The 21,549-nt window shown below is 36.3% G+C and overlaps 1 protein-coding gene across 4 annotated transcripts in view; it reads left to right on the top strand.

Annotated features, from left to right (window-relative positions):
- The window catches only part of SEPSECS (Sep (O-phosphoserine) tRNA:Sec (selenocysteine) tRNA synthase), a 40,249-nt gene that overhangs the window by 14,454 nt on the left and 4,246 nt on the right, over nt 1–21,549 (top strand). For 2 of the 4 annotated variants that reach the window (XM_012472412.3, XM_012472414.3), the window contains exons 7-10: nt 149–278; nt 409–500; nt 18,478–18,571; nt 20,037–20,127. In XM_012472412.3, the coding sequence (XP_012327835.2) occupies nt 149–278; nt 409–500; nt 18,478–18,571; nt 20,037–20,127 (407 nt within the window). Of the gene's footprint in view, nt 1–148; nt 279–408; nt 501–18,477; nt 18,572–20,036; nt 20,128–20,203; nt 21,549 lie in introns of those variants that run through there. The other 2 variants (XM_012472415.3, XM_012472413.3) reach the window with 2 other exon arrangements.

Genomic DNA, 21,549 nt, shown 5'->3' with positions numbered 1-21,549 from the left:
TGTTTCAATGCATGTATGTATTGTGAAATGGTTAAATCAGGCTAAAATATTAATTACCCCAAATACAATTTTTTGTTATGGTGTTTATTTGCTAATAGCAGTTGTCTGTTTTCCTAGCAACTAATATGTAATATTATATTGATTCTAGGGGGCTCGAGTTGGTAGAATAGATGCTTTTGTTCAGAGCTTGGACAAAAATTTTATGGTTCCAGTAGGTGGCGCTATAATTGCTGGGTTTAATGATTCCTTCATTCAGGAAATCAGCAAGATGTATCCAGGTAAATAAATAAGTTGCTTTTCAGAAAAAGTAATAAACAAAAATCCATTTGTACATTGGCTACTGTAATAAATCTAAATTTCCAAAGCCACCCCCCTTAATCTCCTTAATGTAACTTATCCTTATTTCAGGAAGAGCTTCAGCTTCACCTTCTTTAGATGTCCTTATTACTTTATTATCACTTGGATCAAATGGCTATAAGAAACTATTAAAAGAAAGAAAGGTAAGCTTTCCCTTTAGGTGTCGAATAATATTCTCAACTAGAACTGTACTCTAAATCATTGGTGTTTCTGCCTATTAGTTGCTTGCATTGAGAGGGAGATATCTAGTACGGTCCAACAGTATTTATTCAGATCTGGAGTCCCCGTAGGTGGTTTCCTATTAGTTTTTGTCAGCCTGTCTATCCAGATATCTTGAGGAATCTTGAATAGGTGATTTTGCTTTTATTTATTTACTTGTTAGAAACTCTTGCATTAGGGACTCTTTTTCAGTAAAATTCAATTCATTTATCACTTAAAGGTAGAGGCTCCTAAAAGACAAATGGAGAAGTCATCTCTTTAGTTTTTGGGAACCTGAAAACTTGTTTAGGTGTGAGATGTCAGTCACAAGAGGAAGAACCAGGTCAGAAGTTAGCTCTATCTTTTTACACTAAAGTAATAAATTTATCTCCTGTTATTATTGAATGCTGAACTGATTGATTATATTGGCTATGAAAAGAAAAGTAACATTTATGCTTGAAAACAGGACTTTATCTCCAACACAACTAGCTTAATTCAGGACAACTCCAAAAGACAGAGATAGTCTAGCTAGGGCAGGTCAGACTGCAGTGTTTTATTCTTCTATGTGGGAGAGAGTGAGTCCTCTGGTGCACTTTTTATATCTGGTAACTTTCTAGTACTTAATAACAATTATAGTCCCTTATATTTATAATAGTACTTTATATATTCTAAAACATTTTCATATGTATTATCTTATAGATCTTCTCATAGCCTTATGATGAATACGTAACAGAAGTTTAAAAATCTTGTGCTCTATTTTACCCCAGCCCTCTTTCCCCTGCTAATTCATTCAATGGGAAAGTAATTGTTTAATTGTGAGGACATGTCTTAAGATTTATGTGATACAGGAAAATATGCTCAATGGCATTAGTCATTAGGGAAATGCAAATTTAAAACTACAATGAAATACCACCACACACCTTTTAGCATGGCTAATGTACCAAAATATGCAACAAGATAATGACTTTCAAATGCATTATACAAGATGAAAGAAGCCAGACTCAAATGGCTACATGTTATATGGTTTCATTTATATGCCATCCTGGAAAAGTTTAAAAATATAAGGAAAGAAGAAAGATAAATGGTTGCTAAAGGCTAGGGGTTGGGGAGGGGGCTTTTTGGGGTGATGAAACGTTTTATATCTTGATAGTGGTAGTGGTTTCATGACTGTATGTATTTGTCAAAATTCATAGAAGCGAACACCTAAAAAACAGACACCCCGAATTTCACTATATGTAAGTGAATTATACCTCAGTAAGTCTGACAATGAATTTTTATACAATAAAAATAAAACTCTCGTTTTATAAACTCCAAATTGTAATCACTCGTGGTCATAGATTGTAGCCAAGAGAAGACCTTGGCAAATCTTTCAAGGGAACAGATCCATATGTCAGACGACAGCTTTCTATAGATGAGGAAAACTTGTCGTCTGCTTATATGAGAGTTGAGTTGTTTCAGATGCCAGTGGTTCTTAGCTCTCGTGTAACTAGTTGTTTCATCCTGGAAAAGTTTTAAAGATTTTATTTCCCCATTGGTAAAGGAGACAATTGCTATCTCAGGACACTTTTAGTTTTAAAAGACTCTAGAATATTTCTTAAAAGAGTTACTCTCTGGACTTTGGACATAATAATATGGGAATTGGTCTGTAATTTAGTAATCCAGAATAAGGCATATTGGTAATATAAATCAGACATTTTGTAAATTTGACTTTTTTTTTTTTTTTTTTAAGATGGGGTTTCACCATGATGGCCAGGCTGGTCTTGAACTCCTGACCTCAGGTGATCCACCCGCCTCGGCCTCCCAAAGTGCTAGGATTACAGGCGTGAGCCACTGCGCCCGACCGACTTTTTCTTTTTAACAAAATGATCTCTTCAGTTTCATGTTACCTCATACCCATTTCTACCCTTATCAGGCTGTCTTGGCTTCCCTCTTTGCATCTGAATAAACACTTAAAATAGCGTGGTCTAAAGTATGGAAATGCAGAGGTAAAGTTGAATGTGGGGTAAGAGTCATTCAGTAAATATTTAACTTGCTATATGTTTAATGAGCACATAGTATGTGTCAGGCATATAGATATATAAAGATACAGCAGTCAATATAGTAAATAAAGATACTTGCTCTTGTGGAGCACACATTGCCTGTGGGGGAAACCAGCAATAAACAGGCAACATAATACAGAAATTACAAAGTTTGCTTGAAGGTGAAAAGTACTATGGAAAAAAGCAAGAACAGATTAAGGAGAATTTGGGGTGATGAGGTGGTGGTGGGAACTGATTTTTAAATACAGTGGTTAGGGCAGGCCTCGTTGAAAAGGTGGCTTTTTTTTAGACAATCTCGCTCTGTCCACCAGGCTGGAGTGCAGTGGTGTTATCTTGGCTCAGTGCAACCTCTGCCTTCTGAGTTCAAGTGATCCTTCCACCTCAGCCTCCTGAGTAGCTGGGATTATAGGTGTGTGCCACCATGCCCAGCTAGTTTTGGTATTTTTAGTAGAGACAGGGTTTTTCCATGTTGGCCAGGCTGGTCTTGAACTCCTGACCTCACGTGATCCACCCACCTTGGCCTCCCAGAGTGCTGGGATTATAGCTTGAGCCTCTGTGCCCAGCCCAAGACGATGACATTTGAGTGAACTTGAAGTTTGAGGGAATATACACATATGATGGTGAAGTGTGTTTCAGGCAGAAAGCCAGTATCAGGACCCTAGGCCAGATGTAGACTTTGTGTATTTGAGAAGCAGCAGGGAGGCCAGTGTGGCTGGAGCAAGGAGGAGAACTGTGGGAGTTGAGGTCAGGGTGGTAATGAGGGTGGGGCTGATCATGTGGGGCCTTCTAGGCCACAGTAAGGTCTGTGTCTCCTACTCTGAGTGAAATACGGAGCCATTGGAGGGTTTGAATTGAGTAGAATGATCTAACATGCTTTGAATCCTCACATTGATTGCTGTTTTGATAATAGATTAGTGGGGCAAGGATAGAAGCTAGATGGATACTTCTTAGGAGCTTTTTATAGTAGTTAAGAAGTGATATTGGCTGGGAGCTAGATGGTGGCAGTGGAGGTAATAAGATGCAGTTAGAGTGTAGGTTTTTGTTGAAGATTGAGTGAGTAGGAGTTCCTGGCGGATGTTAGAGACAGATAAAGAATAACTCTGAGATTTTCTGAGGTTTTGGAGAAAGACTAGGAGTTCAGTTTTGGACAAAATTAAATTTGAATTGACCTTAAGATAGAGTTGCAAAGTAGAGAGTAGGATATGTAAGTCTAGGATCAAGACAGAGAATTTGGCCAAAAATTAAAATTTGGAAGTTAATTGACCAAGAGACTAGATGAGATTGCAAGAGAGTGAGTCTAAGCAGAAAAGAGGTGTATGGACTGAGCTCTGGGGTACTACAGCATTAAGAGGTCTGAGAAAAACAACCAGCAAATAAGACTTAGAAGGAGCATTCAGTTAGGAGGAAGACCAAGAGTGTGGAGTCCTAAGTCTTCCCTTGGCATCCCTCAGATACCAAAATCTGCAGATGCTCAAGTGCCATATATAAAATGACAGTATTTTCATCTAACCTATGCACATCCTCCTGTATTCCTTAAATCATCTCTAGATTACTTAGAATACTGAATACAATGTAAATGTTATATAAGCAGTTGTTATACTGTATTGTTTAGAAAATAATGACAAGAGAAAAAGTCTGTGCATTTTCAGCACAGATGGAATTTTTTTTCAAATATTTTTGATCCATACTTGGTTGAAGCTGTGGAGGCAGAACTCATGGATACAGAGGACCAACTGTGTATTAAGGAGGAGGGTGTGATTAGCATGGCTAATGGCACTGATAGGTCAGGTAGGGTGAGCATTAAGATTTGACCATTGGTTAAAAAGGGTTCATGTAAAAATCATTCTTAACATAGTCTTTCCATGCCAAGTTTGTGTTTATACAGATACCATATATGTTCTTATAAATTTATGTACATATGAAATAATTACACATAATATTGAGCACTTACTCTACGGAAGGCACTTTCTAAGTACATTTGTATGTATACATTTAATCCTCAAAATATTCCTATGAGGTATTGTTATCCTCATTTTCAGAGGAAATAGAGAAGTAACATATAAGGTGAATTGTGGAATATGGACTTAAATCTAGGCAATTGGGTCTCCTGTTCTCTGTCTTCACCTCTAAATTCTACTGCCTTTTTAAATAAAGATAATAATCTAGTCTGGTTGCTATGGAGCTATTTATATGGCTATAAATCTCAAGTACAGGTCTACTAATATCTAAAGGAGACAAAAACAGTGAATAAATCTAGCTACTCTGGCCAAAAAAGCTCAGTTATATTTTAGAGAGAATATATGTTGTTTGCTGGTGCAGAATCACTGTCATTGGAGAACCGCTCCTCCCTGCCTCCAGGTAGTCCTGCTGAGTCTGTCAATTACAGTATTCCTTCCTTCTCTTTTATAGGGTGGGCAAATAATCTGGCTAGCCTGGTTCACAGGCATGTGGAGATAGTGTCCTTCCAGTAGATTTGATCGATCCTTTAGAGACAGGATCTCTTGCTTTGCAGATAGTAAGCTGCAAGGATATAATCTTAAAACTGCCAGCTGCCATATTTCTAGCCATGCCAAGAGAGACTTCTTGAGTCTAGGGAATATAAGAAGGAAAACATAATTAAGTCATTTGAGACTGTATCCAGCCATGTCTGCTTGTAGACTGGGCTGTTAGATGAAGCAGTAAATTCCCTTCTCTGTTTTAAATTAGATTTCTAATGCTGATACTTTTGATTCCTCTTATACTTAAGCCCTTATATCATTAAGTCTTTCACAGTGTTTCCAACATTCATTTCTTTCCATTTCCACTGCTACCACTCTCTAATTTAAGTCCTTACCACATCACACCTGATGGTTACAATAATTTACTCACACTTCTCCTGTTCCCCAATCTTGGTCTACTCTAATTTGTGATATTGTGGAGCAGTTTCAGGTTAATATTCTAAAGACACAACTCTTCAAGTTGTTTTGCTTTGGGTTCTGGTTGCGTGCAAGACAAAGTTCAAACTCCTTAGCCTACCATAATGATATTTTATAATCTGATCCCTTTTAAAAACAGTGTTGGTCCTTACTCATATATTTATTCATTTCAACAAATATTTATGTGTAGGCCATAAAGTTAAATTCACAAACAAGACTGATTTAGTCTTTACCCCCATGGAAATTATAGTTTTGGAGGAAATTCTAGATATTAAATAGTTACAAATTTGATGGGAATTATGAAAGGAAAGCAGAGTGTTTGAGAGCATCTATCACCAAACCCAGCTGGGGCACCTACCCCAGCTCTGGAAGGGTCAGGGAAAATCTCCCTGGAGAAAAGACAGTGCATTTATTCATTGAGATTCATGGTGTGGTCCTAAGGTAGTACTGACGGCTAGTACAACTGTAAAACACTGAAAAGATGTTTTAAACTGAGTTTAGAAAGCAAAGTATTGTGCAGTCATTTGAGGGTTTATGTCACTTTATAAAATTAGCTTTCTTGTAGGGTAGATTCAGATTCATTAGGTCAGAAGGAGGGCTCAGACAACTGCATTTTTAGCAAAATTTTCCTGATGAATTTTGGTGCAGATTGATGTTTGATACTCCTTGTTTTGGGGCACATAGGTCACTTGTATGTATAGCAGAAACTTGGAGAGGAAACATACAATATTATAGCATTTTAACACTTATACATAGGTAAATAGTATTTTATGGTATTTGAGATGGAATGCATAAATATCCCAAATATCAAAACTTGGAAATACAACATTAGTTATCTGTATTTATTTCTGATCTTTTGTAGTCTTTTTTCTTAGGTGTTTTTTTTCTTTTTTTTGTAGCTGCTTTTTGTTTTATATTGACCACTTCTTAGATTTGGGTAAAATCATAAATTAATTAGTTTTTTAAAAATAGAAATAGGGTCTTGCTATGTTGCCTAGGCTAGTCTTGAACTTCTGGACTTAAGCCATTGCCCTCCCTTGGCCTCTCAGAGTGTTGGGGGTTATAGGCATGAGCCTAAATTTATTTTTAAACTAAATAAATGGAATATATTATAACTCTCTTATTGCAAAGTAATAAGTCATTTAAAAAGTATACTTTATTATATAGATAGTAACTTTTAAGATTTTTTTAAATTTTATTTTACGTTCTGGGGTACATGTACAGGATGTGCAGGTTTGTTACATAGATAAACATGTGCCATGGTGGTTTGCTGTACCTATCAACTCATCACCTAAGTATTGGACTGGGTGTGGTGGCTCATGCCTGTAATTCTAGCCGAGGCAGGTGGATCACCTGAGGTCAGGAGTTCAAGAGCAGCCAGGCCAACATGGCGAAACCCCATCTCTACTAAAAATACAAAAATTAGCCAGGTGTGGTGGTGCACACCTGTAATGCTGGGAGGCTGAGGCAGAAGAATTGCTTCAACCTGGGAGGCAGAAGTTGTAGTGAGCTGAGATGGTGCCACTGCACTCTAGCCGGACAACAGAGCAAGACTAGCTATTTTTCCTGATGCTCTCCCTGCAACCGCACCCCTCTGACAGGCCTCAGTGTGTGTTGTTTTCCTCCCTGTGTTCATGTGTTCTCATTGTTCAGCTTCCACTTATGAGTGAGAACATGCGGTGTTTGATTTTCTGTTCCTGCGTTAGTTTGCTGAGGGTAGTCTTACAGCTCCATCCATGTCCCTGCAAAGAAAGTCATTTCTTTTTATGACTGCATAGTATTCCATGATGTAGATGTACCACATTTTCTTTATCTAGTCTATCATTGATGGGCATTTGGGTTGATTCTATGTCTTTGCTGTTGTGAGTGGTGCTGCAATGAACATACATGTGCATGTATCTTTATAATAGAATGATTTATATTCCTTTGGATATATATCCAGTAATGAAATTGCTGGGTCGAATGGCATTTCTGGTTCTAGATCTTTGAGGAATCCCCACACTGTTTTCCATAATGGTTGAGCTAATTTACGTTCCCATCAACAGTGTAAAAGCATTCCTATTTCACTGCAACCTTGCCACCACCTTTTGTTTCTTGACTTTTTAATCACCATTCTGACTGGCATGAGATGGTATCTCACTGTGGTTTTGATTTGCATTTCTCTCATGATCAGTGATGGTGAGGTTTTTTTCATGTTTGTTGGTTGTATGTGTGTCTTCTTTTGAGAAGTATCTGTTCATGTCCTTTGCCCACTTGTTAATGGGGTTGATTTTCTTCTTGTAAATTTGCTTAAGTTCATTGTAAACTCTGGATATTAGACCTTTGCCAGATGGCTATGTTGCAAATTTTTTCCCCCATTCTGTAGGTTGTCTGTTTGCTCTGATTATAGTTTCTTTGCTGTGCAGAAGCCCTTTTGTTTAATTAGATCACATTTGTCAGTGTATGCTTTTGATGTTTTTGTCATGAAATCTTTACCTGTGCCAATATCCTGAATGGTATTGCCTAGATTTTCTTCTAGGGTTTTTATAGTTTGGGGGTTTACATTTTAGTCTTTAATCCATCTTGAGTTAATTTTTTTATAATGTGTAAGGAAGGGGTTCAGTTTCTGTTTTCTGCATATGGCTAGCCAGTTCTTCCAGCACCATTTATTGAATAGAGAATCTTTTCTACATTGCTTGTTTTTCTCAGGTTTGTCAAAAATCAGATGGTTGTAGATGTGGTCTTATTTCTGAGTTCTCTATTCTGTTTCATTGGTCTATATTTCTGTTTTTGTACCAGTACATACCAAGCTGTTTTGGTTGTAGTATAGCTTGAAGTCAGGTAGCATGATGCCTTTGTTCTTTTTGCTTAGGATTTTCTTGGCTATACAGACTCTTTTTTGGTTCCGTATGAATTTTAAAATAGCTTTTTTCTAATTCTGTGAAGAATGTCAATGGTAGTTTGATGGAAATAACGTTGACTCTATAAATTATTTTGAGCAGTATGGCCATTTTCATGATACTGATTCTTCCTATCCATAAGTATGGGATGCTTTTACATTTGTTTGTGACCTCTCTAATTTCCTTGAGCAGTGGTTTGTAGTTTTCCTTGAAGAGGTCCTTCACTTCCCTTTTTAGCTGTATTCCTAGGTATTTTATTTTCTTTGCAATAATTGTGAATGGGAGTTTATTCATGATTTTTGGCTCTTTTTGTTTGTTGATGTTGTATAGGAATGCTTGTGATTTTTGCACATTGATTTTGTATCTTGAGACTTTGCTAAAGTTGCTTATCATCTTAAGAAACTTGGGCTGAGACAATGGGTTTAGTATCTTGGTATGGTATCTTGTCATCTGCAAACAGAGACAGTTTGACTTCCTCTCTTCCTATTTAAATACCTTTATATTTTTCTCTTGTCTGATTGCCCTGGCCAGAACTTCCAGTACTTGTTGATTGGTATTGGTAAGAGATGGCACCCTTGTCTTCAGCTGGTTTTCGAGGGGAATGCTTCCAGCTTTTGCCCATTGAGTATGGTATTGTCTGTGGGTTTGTCATAAATGGCTATTATTATTTTGAGGTATGTTCCTTTAGTACCTAATTTATTGAGCGTTTTTAACATGAAGGAGTGTTGAATTTTATCAAAGGTCTTTTCTACATCTATTAAGATAATCATGTGGTTCTTGTCTTCAGTTCTGTTTATGTGATGGATTACGTTTATTGATTTGCGTATGTTGAACCAGCCTTGCATCCTGAGGATGAAGCCTACTGAGTCGTGGTGGATAAGCTTTTTGATATGCTGCTGGATTCGGTTTGCCAGGATTTTATTGAGGACTTTTGTGTCGATGTTCATCAGGGATATTGGCCTAAAGTTTTATTTTGGTTTGTTAATTTCTGCCAGGTTTTGATATCAGGATGATGTCGGCCTTATGAAATGAGTTAGGGAGGAGTCCCTCCTTTTCAGTGATTTGGAATAGTTTCAGAAGAAATGGTACCAGCTTCACTTCATACCTGTGGAAGAATTCAGGTGTCAGTCCATCTGGTCCTGGCCTGTTTTTCGTTGGTAGGCTATTAATTACTGCCTCAATTTCAGAACTTGTTATTGGTCTATTCAGGGACTCAGCTTCTTCGTGGTTCAGTCATGGGAGGGTATATGTATGCAGGAATTTGTCCATTTCTTCTGCATTTTCTAGTTTATTTTCACAGCGGTGTTTATAGTGTTCTCTGATGGTTTTTTTCTATTTCTGTAGGTCAGTGGTGATACCCTCTTTATCATTTTTTATTGTGTCTATTTGATTCTCTCTTTATTAGTCTAGCTAGCAGTCTGTCTATTTTATTAATTTTTCAAGAAACCAGCTCCTTGATTTGTTGATTTTTTTAATGGTTTTTTGTGTGTGTGTGTCTCTGTCTCCTTCAGTTCCACTCTGATCTTGGTTATTTCTTGTCTTCTGCTAGCTTTGGGCTTCGTTTGCTCTTGGTTCTCTACTTCATTTAGTTGTGATGTTAGGATGTCAATTTGGGATGTTTCTGGCTTTTCAATGTGAGCATTTAGTGCTATAAATTTCCCTCGTAACACTGCTTTAGCTGTGTCTCAGAGATGCCAATACATTATCTCTTTTTTCTCATTAGTTTCAAAGAACTTCTTGATTTCTGCCTTAATTTCATTATTTACTCAGGAGTCATTCAGGAGCAGATTGTTCGGTTGTGTGGTTTTGAGTGAGTTTCTTAATCTTGAGTGCTGATTTAGTTGTTGTCTGAGAGACTGTTATGATTTCAGTTCTTTTGAATTTGCTGATGAGTAAAATTTTAAGATTTCTATGTGCTGTCATTATAATACCAAATAAACATGTTATTTAGTATTTCTTGCTTTTGTTCTTCTTGAATTGAAACCATAAATAATAATAGTAATATGCAATATTTACTACAATAAACAAAGTGTCTGGAGTAATTTTGTAGTTAAACTTATTTAATTAGCAAATTAAACTGAGAGTTTGAGTGTACTCCTAAAAATTACTATTATGTGTTTAAAATGAAAATTAGTCCTTAATTACGAGTACTTTAGTAGGCTAATACCCCCCTTGGAATTTGCCATCCATCCCTCTATTCTTAGCATCCCTTACTTGATGTATAGTAGATGCTTGTCCCATGTTTGTTGAATGAATGAACACAGGGTATTTAAGAACACCTGAGCCAAATGTTGTATAATCATCTCTTATTTTACATAGAGTAAGTATCTTTCTGGAAAATTAGTAAGAAAGCAAATTTTATACACACACACATTCATACACCACACACACACACACACACACACACACACACACACATTTTTTTTAAAGATATGGGGTCTTGCTATGCTGCCCAGGCTGGACTTGAATTCCTGAGCTCAAGCAGTCCTCAGCCTCCCAGGTAGCTAAGACTATAGGCATGGCATGTACTTCTGTCCAGTTGCAAATAATATTTTGATACTGATTTCCATTATGAATTCTATGTTCGTTTTTTTTTTTTTTGAGATGGGGTCTCATTCTGTCACCAAGGCTGCAGTGCAGTGGCATGATTATAGCTCATTTCAGCCTCGACCTCCTTGGGTTCAGGTGATCCTCTCACCTCAGCCTCTTGAGTAACTGGTGTCCATGTCCATGGGTACACACCACCATGCCCATCTAATTATTATTTTTTTTTTTTTTACTTTTTGTAGAGACAGGGTTTCACCATGTTGCCCAGTTTGGTCTCGAACTCCCGAGCTCAAGCAGTCCTCCTGCCTCAGCCTCCCAGAGTGCTGGGCTACAGGCGTGAACCACTACACTCAGCCTATTCTTTTTTAAGGGAATAATCTACTGTATAATTCTATGTTCTTATAAAAACATTTTTCTAAATATTCAACTATATGGATATAGTTGAAAACTTGTGAAAAGGAATGGTGATTACCTGTTGTATCTAACAGGCATTGTACTTCCTGCCTAGCAGAAGCACTTTTCTAACCTTAAGATTTTGAAATTGTTAATTTTAGGGATTTTGTCATCTTTTTGGAATCTGTTATGTCTTGATTGTTCTGTCTTGTGACATTGATGTTTTGACTTTAAGATTTTCAACTACGGCCGGGCGTGGTGGCTCACGCCTGTAATCCCAGCACTTTGGGAGGCTGAGGCGGGCAGATCACGAGGTCAAGAGATTGAGACCAGCCTGGTGAAACCCTGTCTCTACTAAAAATACAAAAACTGGCCGAGTATGGTGCTGTGTGCCTGTAGTTCCAGCTATTTGGGAGGCTGAGGCAGGAGACTTGCTAGAACCCAGGAGGTGGAGGTTGCAGTGAGCTGGGATTGCGCCACTGCACTCCAGCCTGGCAACAGAGCGAGACTCTTATCTAAAAAAAAAAAAAAAGATTTTCAACTGCTTGTAGATGATTCCAAAGGCCCATGCATGTGTACATTTTGCTTAGCATAAATGAAAATCCACCTGCTTTGAGAATGACCTGCAGCAATATGTAGCTCAGCTGGTGAATGAATCCAGCAGGCAGCTCAGTTTCATTGGGACTTTGTTCTTTATTATCACTGGGTAAACACTTTATGGGAGAAATTTTATGTTGGAGTAATATTCATGAATTGGATGCCTTCATCTCAGATAACAGGAAGTAACTCTCTTTGTAACATTCAGAACTTTGTTCTTTTCCTTTTATCTAGATATACAGAGTAGAATAGAATAAACAGGAATAGGACAAGAACAGGATTATAGGTACAATGTATTATCATGTGTCTATAGGCATCCTGCTAGCTAACTTTAGTTTTTTTTACTCCTGAAGGCTTTTTTAGGCTAGGGGAAAAATAGGTGGATGGGGAGCTAACATATTTGTGAATGTCTGCTGTATGCTAGGAACTGTGCTAGATTCATTATATTTATTATTTTGTGTAACACCCAGAGCAAGTGTATGAGGTAGGAATTATCCCCATTTTGCAGATAAAATTGAGGCCCAGAGCAGTTAAGTACTCACCCAAGTATCACATATAAGTACCGAAATTGCCATTGAAACCCAAGTCTGTGTGATGGTAAAGTCTCTGCACTTTCTGTCTTCTCACTGCTTCCAGTCACTCATCCAATGTTGAGGGAGTGATCACTCGCTCTGTGCTAGGGTTTTGAGCAATAAAGATGATGATCTTGTGACCCTCCCACTCTATCTAGTGGAGGTGTGTAAAACCCCAAAGGCTCTCTAATGTACTAATTGGTTTTATTTAAAATTCTATGTATAGAATTTATTTATAAGAGAGAATATCTATAGGAGTAATTTTCAAAGTATTAAGATGCCCATTTGAGAACTCTGTCACTATAAGTTAAAGTTTGCTTTTTTAACAACTTCATTCAGTAGGCAGGTTTTTCTGTTGAAAAATGTGGATGTCCTCCATAAACCATAATTGCATATATGTAGCATAAATATTTTTATTGGATTTGTTGCAGAAATAAGGGCCTCTTTTGTTTAAATGGACTTGCTTTTGAACTGTGAAAATTTAATCGTGATAGTTTATTGGTTCAGCTCTGGAGAAGCTGAGGCAAAGCTATTTTGCTCCAGCCAGAGCTATTTATATACCATCACTGAGAGCTCCTTTTTATATTATTGGTGTTATTGTGTACTAAAAAAAGGAATGTTAGAAGAAAACTTAGGATTTTTTTTTATTTATTCTATGCCCTTATTCACCACGATGGTATTTTTAGAGGTTATTTCATCTAGCTATATCTATTCAGAAAAGGCTTTATCTTTTTCACAGTAGTGGCAGACAAGAACTCAGCTTGAAGTCATTCCTTCTTAAGCTTTCTTTTTTAAAGGGTGAAAGGATCAGAGAGAGTGGAACTCTGTGTGTGAATTGAGCCTCTTTGTCCTTATCCCCTTCCTGATCAACACATTTGCTTCATCCAGGGGAGAAATAACTATGAATTTAACCCCTTTTCTAAAAGGGGTTAAAATGTAAGACTGTTTCTTTTAGTTTATCTATGCGGAAAGAAGGTCTTTGGCCTTAGAAGTTTATCTTCACTTCTGTTTTGCTTCTGGAGAAGATCATTATTCTGTTTTGCTTTTCTTTTAGAAGAGTGCTTTGCTGAACAGGGCAGTCAGGTAATCATTTATTGTTGCAAATATCTGCTGAATTGGATAAGTGGAAGAATAATAGCACTGTGGCTGCTCCAGTGGCTGGAATTTGTGAGCTAAAAACTGGGGGACAAAGTAAGTTTTAAAAGAACATCATACACTTCAAACAATGTCCTTATAACAGAGCTAAGTTTGGAAACACTAGTAAATTTTCGGCCCTATAAGTGGAGTAGTTGAATCTCCACAGAAGCATCTGATTTCAGGCCCACATATGGGGCCTTAGCAGCTCGAATGCAGATGGGTGTAGGCTCTCAGGCAAGACTTGTCGAGTGCACATGGATCCTCGTAGCTGGCCACAGTCATAGACAGCAGCATGTTGTATTTAGTACTGTTTTCCTCGAATATGGACATCTGTCTGCTTTGATATTTACCTACTGTTGTTCATCCATCCATCCATTCATGTTATCTTTGAAATAGTAGACTACTGGTTATGTTTCTTTTGGTTTATTACCTGCCTTATGAGACATATTGTAATAATATGTAAGGTTCCATTTTTATCTTATCCTATAACATGAAATGGTATGTTTCCAAAGACATGATTACATAAGACCATTTCACTTAAAATTTAGTGGATTATGTACGTCTTTGGATTCTGGGAGGGACAACCTAGATGTCGGATTTCGTGACTGCAAATCAATTTGCAAAAGGCTCTGTGAAGGATAATGCTTAATATAATTCAACTTCTCTTCCATTAACATCTTGAACTATGGTGTAAAGTTTTGTATTTTTGTTCTAGAAATATAGCTGACATTAGCATTCAGGTATATAGTTCAGTTTATCTCTAGTGAAAAGTCTTTTACAATTAAGTTAAATACAGCACAAAGAACACAGAAAATCAATAATATTTCATTTCGTTTAAGTAAGATCTTTCTATATACACTTGCTTGGGTTGCTTATAAATTTCTTTCTTTACAGAAGTATTTTATAATAGATGTCAGTTACAGATTTAATTGTAGCAAAAAATAGTACAGGTTCTGTAGTAGCTTTAATATATCAGATAAAAAACTGCTTAGCTAAGTATCAGTGTAGGATAGTGGTATAGTCTCCTAAACGATATTTTTAAAATGTAGTAATATTAATAGGAGAGCATTTAGAAGTATAACGTGGAATATTGTAGAATTCAGCATACTGTGCTTTAAGATATTTAAAACATATTTGCTTATTGGTCTATTTATCATAACCACAGAGTAGACATACTACAAATATTTGTTGATGGGTGTGAACTTGCATCAAAAATTTTTTTAATCTAATTTCTCTCCTACTAGTGATATGAGATTTAATTACTTTAGTGTTATCTTCGTAGTCTGAAAATACTATCCTAATATTACCTACAGTTGAAACTGAATTCTCGTGGCATTAGCAAGTGATTGATAGAACTGGTTAAAACTAATTTGTTAAAGTATTAGAAGTTGAACATTGGGCAGATTCACTTTCTTAATAGCCATGTATGCATCAGTTAGTTTAAAAGCACCCTCTAGGGGTGTTACTAAGGAAACATTTCCTTCTTTTTTCAGAAATAGCTAACCTGAGTACAAATTAACTACTCATCAGGTTCTGCTTATTCACAAATGTGACCACATTGGTATTTAATGTGGCTACCGAAGTAGATAGCATAGTATTTTAAATTGTCTTCGCCACTGAAATATGTAAACTGGAGAAAATTTTGCTTCATTAATATATGCTTGAGGGTAAATGAAGGATGGATGTGGGTTGTTGTTAGGTGGCTTGTAGGGGATAGGGCTCTGTAAAAGGCATTTCCTGCCTGTGAGATTTGTTTCTGCTTATGGGAGGTTGATGAATTTCAGAGTAAATTAGATAGACAGAAGCCAGTTAAGACTTTGGTAAATAACGTAAGTGAAGAAAAATAAGCATTTAATATCTAAATGAAAATACATAACTGCTTTAAAAAATACTCAGCATTTAAATTAGTAACCTAATTATAGGAGATGAAAATATATAAATGAAACAGGAATTCTCCTCTTTATTAACCCTGGTGTGGTACTAGAAAAATTATGAATTGTTCTAATTGCTGGAAAAACTGTTGATTTGTTCCATTTGATTATCTTATTGTTTCACCTTTCATAGTATGGGAATATTAGTTTAAGAAGGAGGGACCAGGGCCGAGCACGGTGGCTCACACCTGTAATCCTAACACTTTGGGAGGCCAGGGTGGGTGAATCACCTGAGTTCAGGAGTTCGAGACCAGCCTGACCAATATGATGAAACCCTGTCTTTACTAAAAATACAAAAATTAGCCAAGCATGGTGGTGCATGCACCTGTAATCCCAGCTACTCTGGAGGCTGAGTCAGGAGAATCTCTTGAACCCTGGAAGTGGAGGTTGCAGTGAGCCAAGATCGGGCCACTATACTCCAGCCTGGGCAACAAGAACGAAACTCCATCTCAAAAAAAAAGAGGAGGGACCAGGATACACACACACCACACACACACACACACACACACACACACACACACACAATGATTTTTTGAGATGGAGTTTTGCTCTGTTGCCCAAGCTGGAGTGCAGTGGCATGATCTCGGCTCACTGCAACCTCCGCCTCCCAAGCTCAAGTGAATCTCATGCCTCAGCCTCCGGAGTAGCTGGGACTACAGGTGCCCACCACCACGCCTGGCTAAAAATTGTCCCACCCTGAAAAATAAAATATATTCAATAGTAGGAAAGATAATAAAAATATACAAGTATCAAATGTCACATGTATATAAGTGGCAGTTTAATAAATCTAAGTCAATATTAAGTTGGCACTTAAAATATTTCTACTGAAATATTTCTACTGAAATATTTTCAGTAGATACGGGGTTTTACCATGTTGGCCAGGCTGGTCTCAAACTCCTTACCTCAAGTGATCCACCCACCTTGGCCTCCTAAAAATGCTGGGATTATAGGTGTGAGCCACCGCTCCTGGCCCAGGATATTTTTATATGTCTAAGAAAAGATGCTTTTTTGTTTGTTTCTGGAAATGATAATGACGTTTGTCTCCTTAGATATTTCTCTATACTTGAACGGAAGAGAAAGGCTTATCACATATAACTAACATTTATTAATAGCTTCATTAGGTATGGCCACTGCAGATGTTAACTTTTTGACTATAAAAGGAATAAATTAATTTTAGTGATCTAAGATTTTTGTAATTCCAACATTCTGATAATTAATCTTATATCCTAAAATTTAAAAATGATTATTCAAAAATTTTTAGGTCAGAGTATAAAATATATGTACTGATTGACAGAAGGGAAAATGGTTTTGGTCTTAAGTAGACTCATTAATAATTCATAAGCCTGGTAGGAATTTTCCTCTTAATCTTTACCTAACAAAAGATGGAGTTAGTCATCTGTGTGCTTCAGGCATGAAAAAATTCCTCTGGGACTCAGTGTGGGATCAGAGTATCTTGGCCTTTGAAGCTGGAGAAGTATCATTTCTTGCTGTCTCCGCTTGGGTACTCTGTGAGCTCCTGGCTGTTTGGTGTATCCTTAGAGTTTATATGTTTTGTCTGTGATTAGAGGAACTCAGTGCAAATGGGTTTGTTTAGCTGCAGATGCAGTTGGGCAGATACAGATTTCAACACTTTTTAAAGGTCTTATGAGGAGAAGAAAGTAAAATTTTAGGTCAAATAGTTACCAACTTAATATTGACTTAGAATTATTAAACTGCCACTTACATACATGTGGCATTTGATACTTGTATATTTTTATTATATTTTCTACTATTGAATATATTTTATTTTTCAGAGTGGGACAATTTTTAGTTTTAGTTGCCTTTTTTTTTCTGTTTTGTTACCCAGGCTGGTGTTAAACTCTTGGGCTCAAGCTTGGACTGTGGGAGTTGGTATATTCTTTTTAATTGATTAAGGGGATTGTTCATTTTAATGTTGTGTGATTTAAAGGAAATCCATTTATTAACTACCTTTTCCTAAACAACTTGCATACTAAAGTCTGGCACATTTTTCTTGGTGTTGGGGCAATGGTGGTAAAGAAGACTAAGTCCTCATCTTCAAGAAGTTTTTCCCTTGTAATAGGTAGTAATAGACAGTATTCATTTAAGCAAGTATGTGAGATAATTTTCAGATAGTGTTAAGTATAGTGAAGGAACCAAAATAGGTAATATGTTGGAAGGAGATTGGAATTGGGAAGGAAATTGGCAGAGTTGGAAAGCTGTTTTAATAGTGAAGTTAACCAAGGAAGGTGTCTTTAGCATTTGACAAGAGGGACCACTTGGGGAATGATCTAGGAAATGCAGAGAGAGCAAGCACAAAGACTTGGACATTAGAATGATTGGAAAGGAGGCTAATGTAACTGGTGTGTAGTGGCCGGGGAAATGATAGTCACTAGGTTGAGTATATTGGCTGGGTCACATGATGTGCGGCCTTAGGGATGAAGAGTGTGGCTTTTTAATAGTTACAGGAGGAAGTCATCAGGGGAAGGAAATGAACTAGTGTGCTTTTGAAAAGACCTATCTAGTCTCTGAGTATAGAACAGATTAGAAGAGTGGAGAACAAGCAGACAAATCTTTTAGGATCTATTGCTGCGTCCAGGGAAGAGGTTGATGGCTACCTGGTCCAGAGTGGTAGGTCGGGAAGTTCTGAGAAGAAGATGGATTTGTGATAGATACATAATGTGAAGGAAGAAAATGTGCTGATTTTTTGCCTTTACTGAAATCCTGTGGCTTCTGATATTTGTGGCGGCTTTGAATTTCACTGTATTATGGCAAAGGAGAGAATTGGTCTTAGGGCAAATGGATGAGTTAATTTACAGTGTAGCCTTCATACCAATCAGATTTTTATCTTACTAAATCTGGCAAGTTGCAGTAGATATTTGATTTGTTTTAAATATGTCATTTTATTGTTGCAGGAAATGTTTTCATATTTGTCCAACCAAATAAAGAAGTTGTCAGAAGCCTACAATGAAAGACTGTTGCATACACCTCACAATCCCATATCTTTAGGTAATTTCTTTTTTCTTAAAGAAAAGCAAATATTACAGTCCATCTCTAGGAGGAAGCTGGTATTTCTAGAAAGTGAGAGAACTCTTTCTGGTTATAATGATATTTCTGAATTCATCACAGTATTTTAATTTGTAAATTGAAGAAGTTTAGCCTTTTGAAATGCTTTAATATATTTCTAAGATAAAGCCAATGCACTGAGAGAATGAGAATCAGTATTAAGTATTATAATGAATATGCAGAAAATACTTAAAGTCCTATTTCTAACCAGAACTCTAGTTATAAATAATTAAAACTTTCTCCAGGTCAGATGTGGTGGCTCATGCCTGTAATCCTAGCACTTTGGGAGGCCAGGGCGGGAGTATTACATAAGCTCATGAGCTCAAAACCAGCCTGGGCAACATAGAAGACCTTGTTTCTATTAGTTAAACTAAACAAATAAATAAAACTTTCTCTAGTTAACAAAACACCAGCATATCAGAAATCAAATCTTATGTGGTTTTTAATGCCATTATTGCTTATTTTCTTTAGCCTATGGATGTTAGAGGAATCTGTATTTATGATAATTTCACTTGTATATATAAGGACTATGTGTTTTTGTCATTTAATATAGAGGCTACTAAAAACAATAATATAAATATTGACTTTTATTCACTTAATTATCGTTTAAGCTTCAAATTACCCCCTTTTAAATTGTGAATATATGTAATATAGTGTTTCATATTTCACGTATATCTGAAGAAAGTAAGGAAAGTGAATCATTTGTAACTGAAGCCTTTTTTAGGAATGGGCTTCTACGGAATACCATTTGAACACCAATGTATAATAAAAACCACCCCAATTAGTCTTTGCTGTTTTATGATCTCTGTAGATGTTATAGAAGGCGATACTGTGTAGCTTGAATTCTGGTTCTTCCATGTACTAGCCTGTGACCTCCTTTTCCCTCACATGCAAAATTGCTAAATGATTGGTTGAGACTGTGAAGCATCTAGCATGGTGAGTCGTCAGTAAATGGTAGCTACGAGTGGTGCTATGTATGCAATCCAGTTTACCTGCACAGCCTCCAAATGACCATTCCCATTTCTATATGCAGAAGTTGATCTTACTTAGTTTTATATATGTACTGAAATATATCCCACATCTTCACTTTACAAGTTTTTAAAACTTGGTTTTGAATGAACAGCTATACTGATGATGTTATTGTTCCATCTATTTAGTTGGAAAAATTTACTCTCTGGAAGGATGATATGGAAATTCTGTTTCATATTCTGAGATGTTAATTTACATTAAAATATTTTTGTCTGATATGTGAGAAAATCCCTTCTGTAATTCATTTAAGTACATTAAAGTGAAATTGTGCCACTTGACAATGAATAAAAAGTAATGTTTTCATCATTACTATTGTTATTATTGAGTGATTTTTATGCCAGTAAACCAAGTCTTACTGGGATACTTTTTTCTTTTTCAGCTGTGACACTTAAAACATTAGATAAACACCATGACAAAGCTGTCACTCAGCTTGGCTCGATGCTTTTTACCAGACAGGTTTCTGGAGCCAGGTAAGTATGTTTAAAAGAGACGTGGGTTTATTTGGCTCTTCAAAGTTAACTCCAATAAAGTATCTTTCCTCAACAGTGGTCCCCCAAGTATGTGCTGAACTATACCTGTGAATTCATCATGGAGTAAAGAATGATGAGTTAGAGATCTATAAGGCTACTACATGCCCACCTGTGGACTGCTTATGCCTGAACCTTGTTTGTTTTCATAGACGTACAGAAACAAAGTTTTATTACCTCTCTACACAGATTTTTTGTCTTTATTTCCTTTGTTAGAAGATCTTCGGCAAGTCACAGTATGGCATTAGAAATAAGTCATCTTCATCACTAAATTGAAGTGAAAGTGTTGTTAAGGAAAGCCTTCTTCCTAAACTAAAAAAAAGATTATGCAACCCTTGCCTGTGTAACTGCTTCAGAAAATTGTATTTTTCCCTCTACAAATATACATGGCCTGAAAGTGAATCTCATTTTTCATTTTAGATTTGATGAGGTCAGAGAAAAATGACTTGAAAAGAAATATCTTGTTGTAAATACTTTTCTTTATATGCTTCTGTTAAAGAATTTTTCTGTAACTACCAGAAGATAGAGATTTTATATCACAGGACAACTTTTTAAAAGTAAAATCTTAGATTAATTTACTTTTTACCTTGATGAACTCTTATCTATATGCGGTATAGTTTTGATACTTCTAAAATGGTTTTCTTGACTTTGCTTTTAGTATTGCCACTATTTGTCTTTATGTTTAGGTTGAGCCTAAATGACTCATTAAAAAAATGATTAAACTATTAGAAATCTGCTTATATCTAATATGCCAATGAACTAAAGCTTTAAAAATGCAGGTACCTTTGCTGAATATTACTGTTTGCTGACCACCCCCCACTATAAACAGTTACACAACTTCTTCTGGATCTTTGCTTTAAAACTCTCCATTGCAAAGCATTGATCAGATAGACTTTTAGTTTATTGATTATTTGAGGTAACACATGACAATTACAGTGGTTTGACTTGCAAATTTCAATATACTGTGCCTATATGAAGTAATTTTCCAGATTTGGCACAAAACCAAATAATTTTCCTTTTATCTCTTTGAAGAAGATGTAGAGGTGTTTGATATTCCTAGAGCTTCAGGTAAAGAGAAGAAGATACTGGCAAAAATAAAATAAATAAAAAGAGATTCCTAGAGCTTATAGATTTTTCATAGAAGATAGGTAAATGATAATCATGAGGCAGAATTTTTCTGTGTAAAAAAGCAGTGTGTTATAGAATCATTTTAAAGTCAACCCAGTCTGTTTTCATAGGCTATGATTTATGGCTGTTTTTAAACTTCTTAATAAGTGGATATAAGGCTTTGTAACACATACCTTTTGTTTATGGGTGACATTGTGTTACCATTACCAGACATATTAAATTGGTAAATCTTTCCTC

This window comes from Aotus nancymaae, unplaced genomic scaffold (assembly GCF_030222135.1).
Source record: "Aotus nancymaae isolate 86718 unplaced genomic scaffold, 86718_ANA_hifiasm-v0.15.2.pri h1tg000006l, whole genome shotgun sequence".
Classification (NCBI taxonomy): domain Eukaryota; kingdom Metazoa; phylum Chordata; class Mammalia; order Primates; family Aotidae; genus Aotus; species Aotus nancymaae.
The sequence above is the reverse complement of the archived record's forward strand: the minus strand, read 5'-3'. Positions and strand labels throughout refer to the sequence as shown.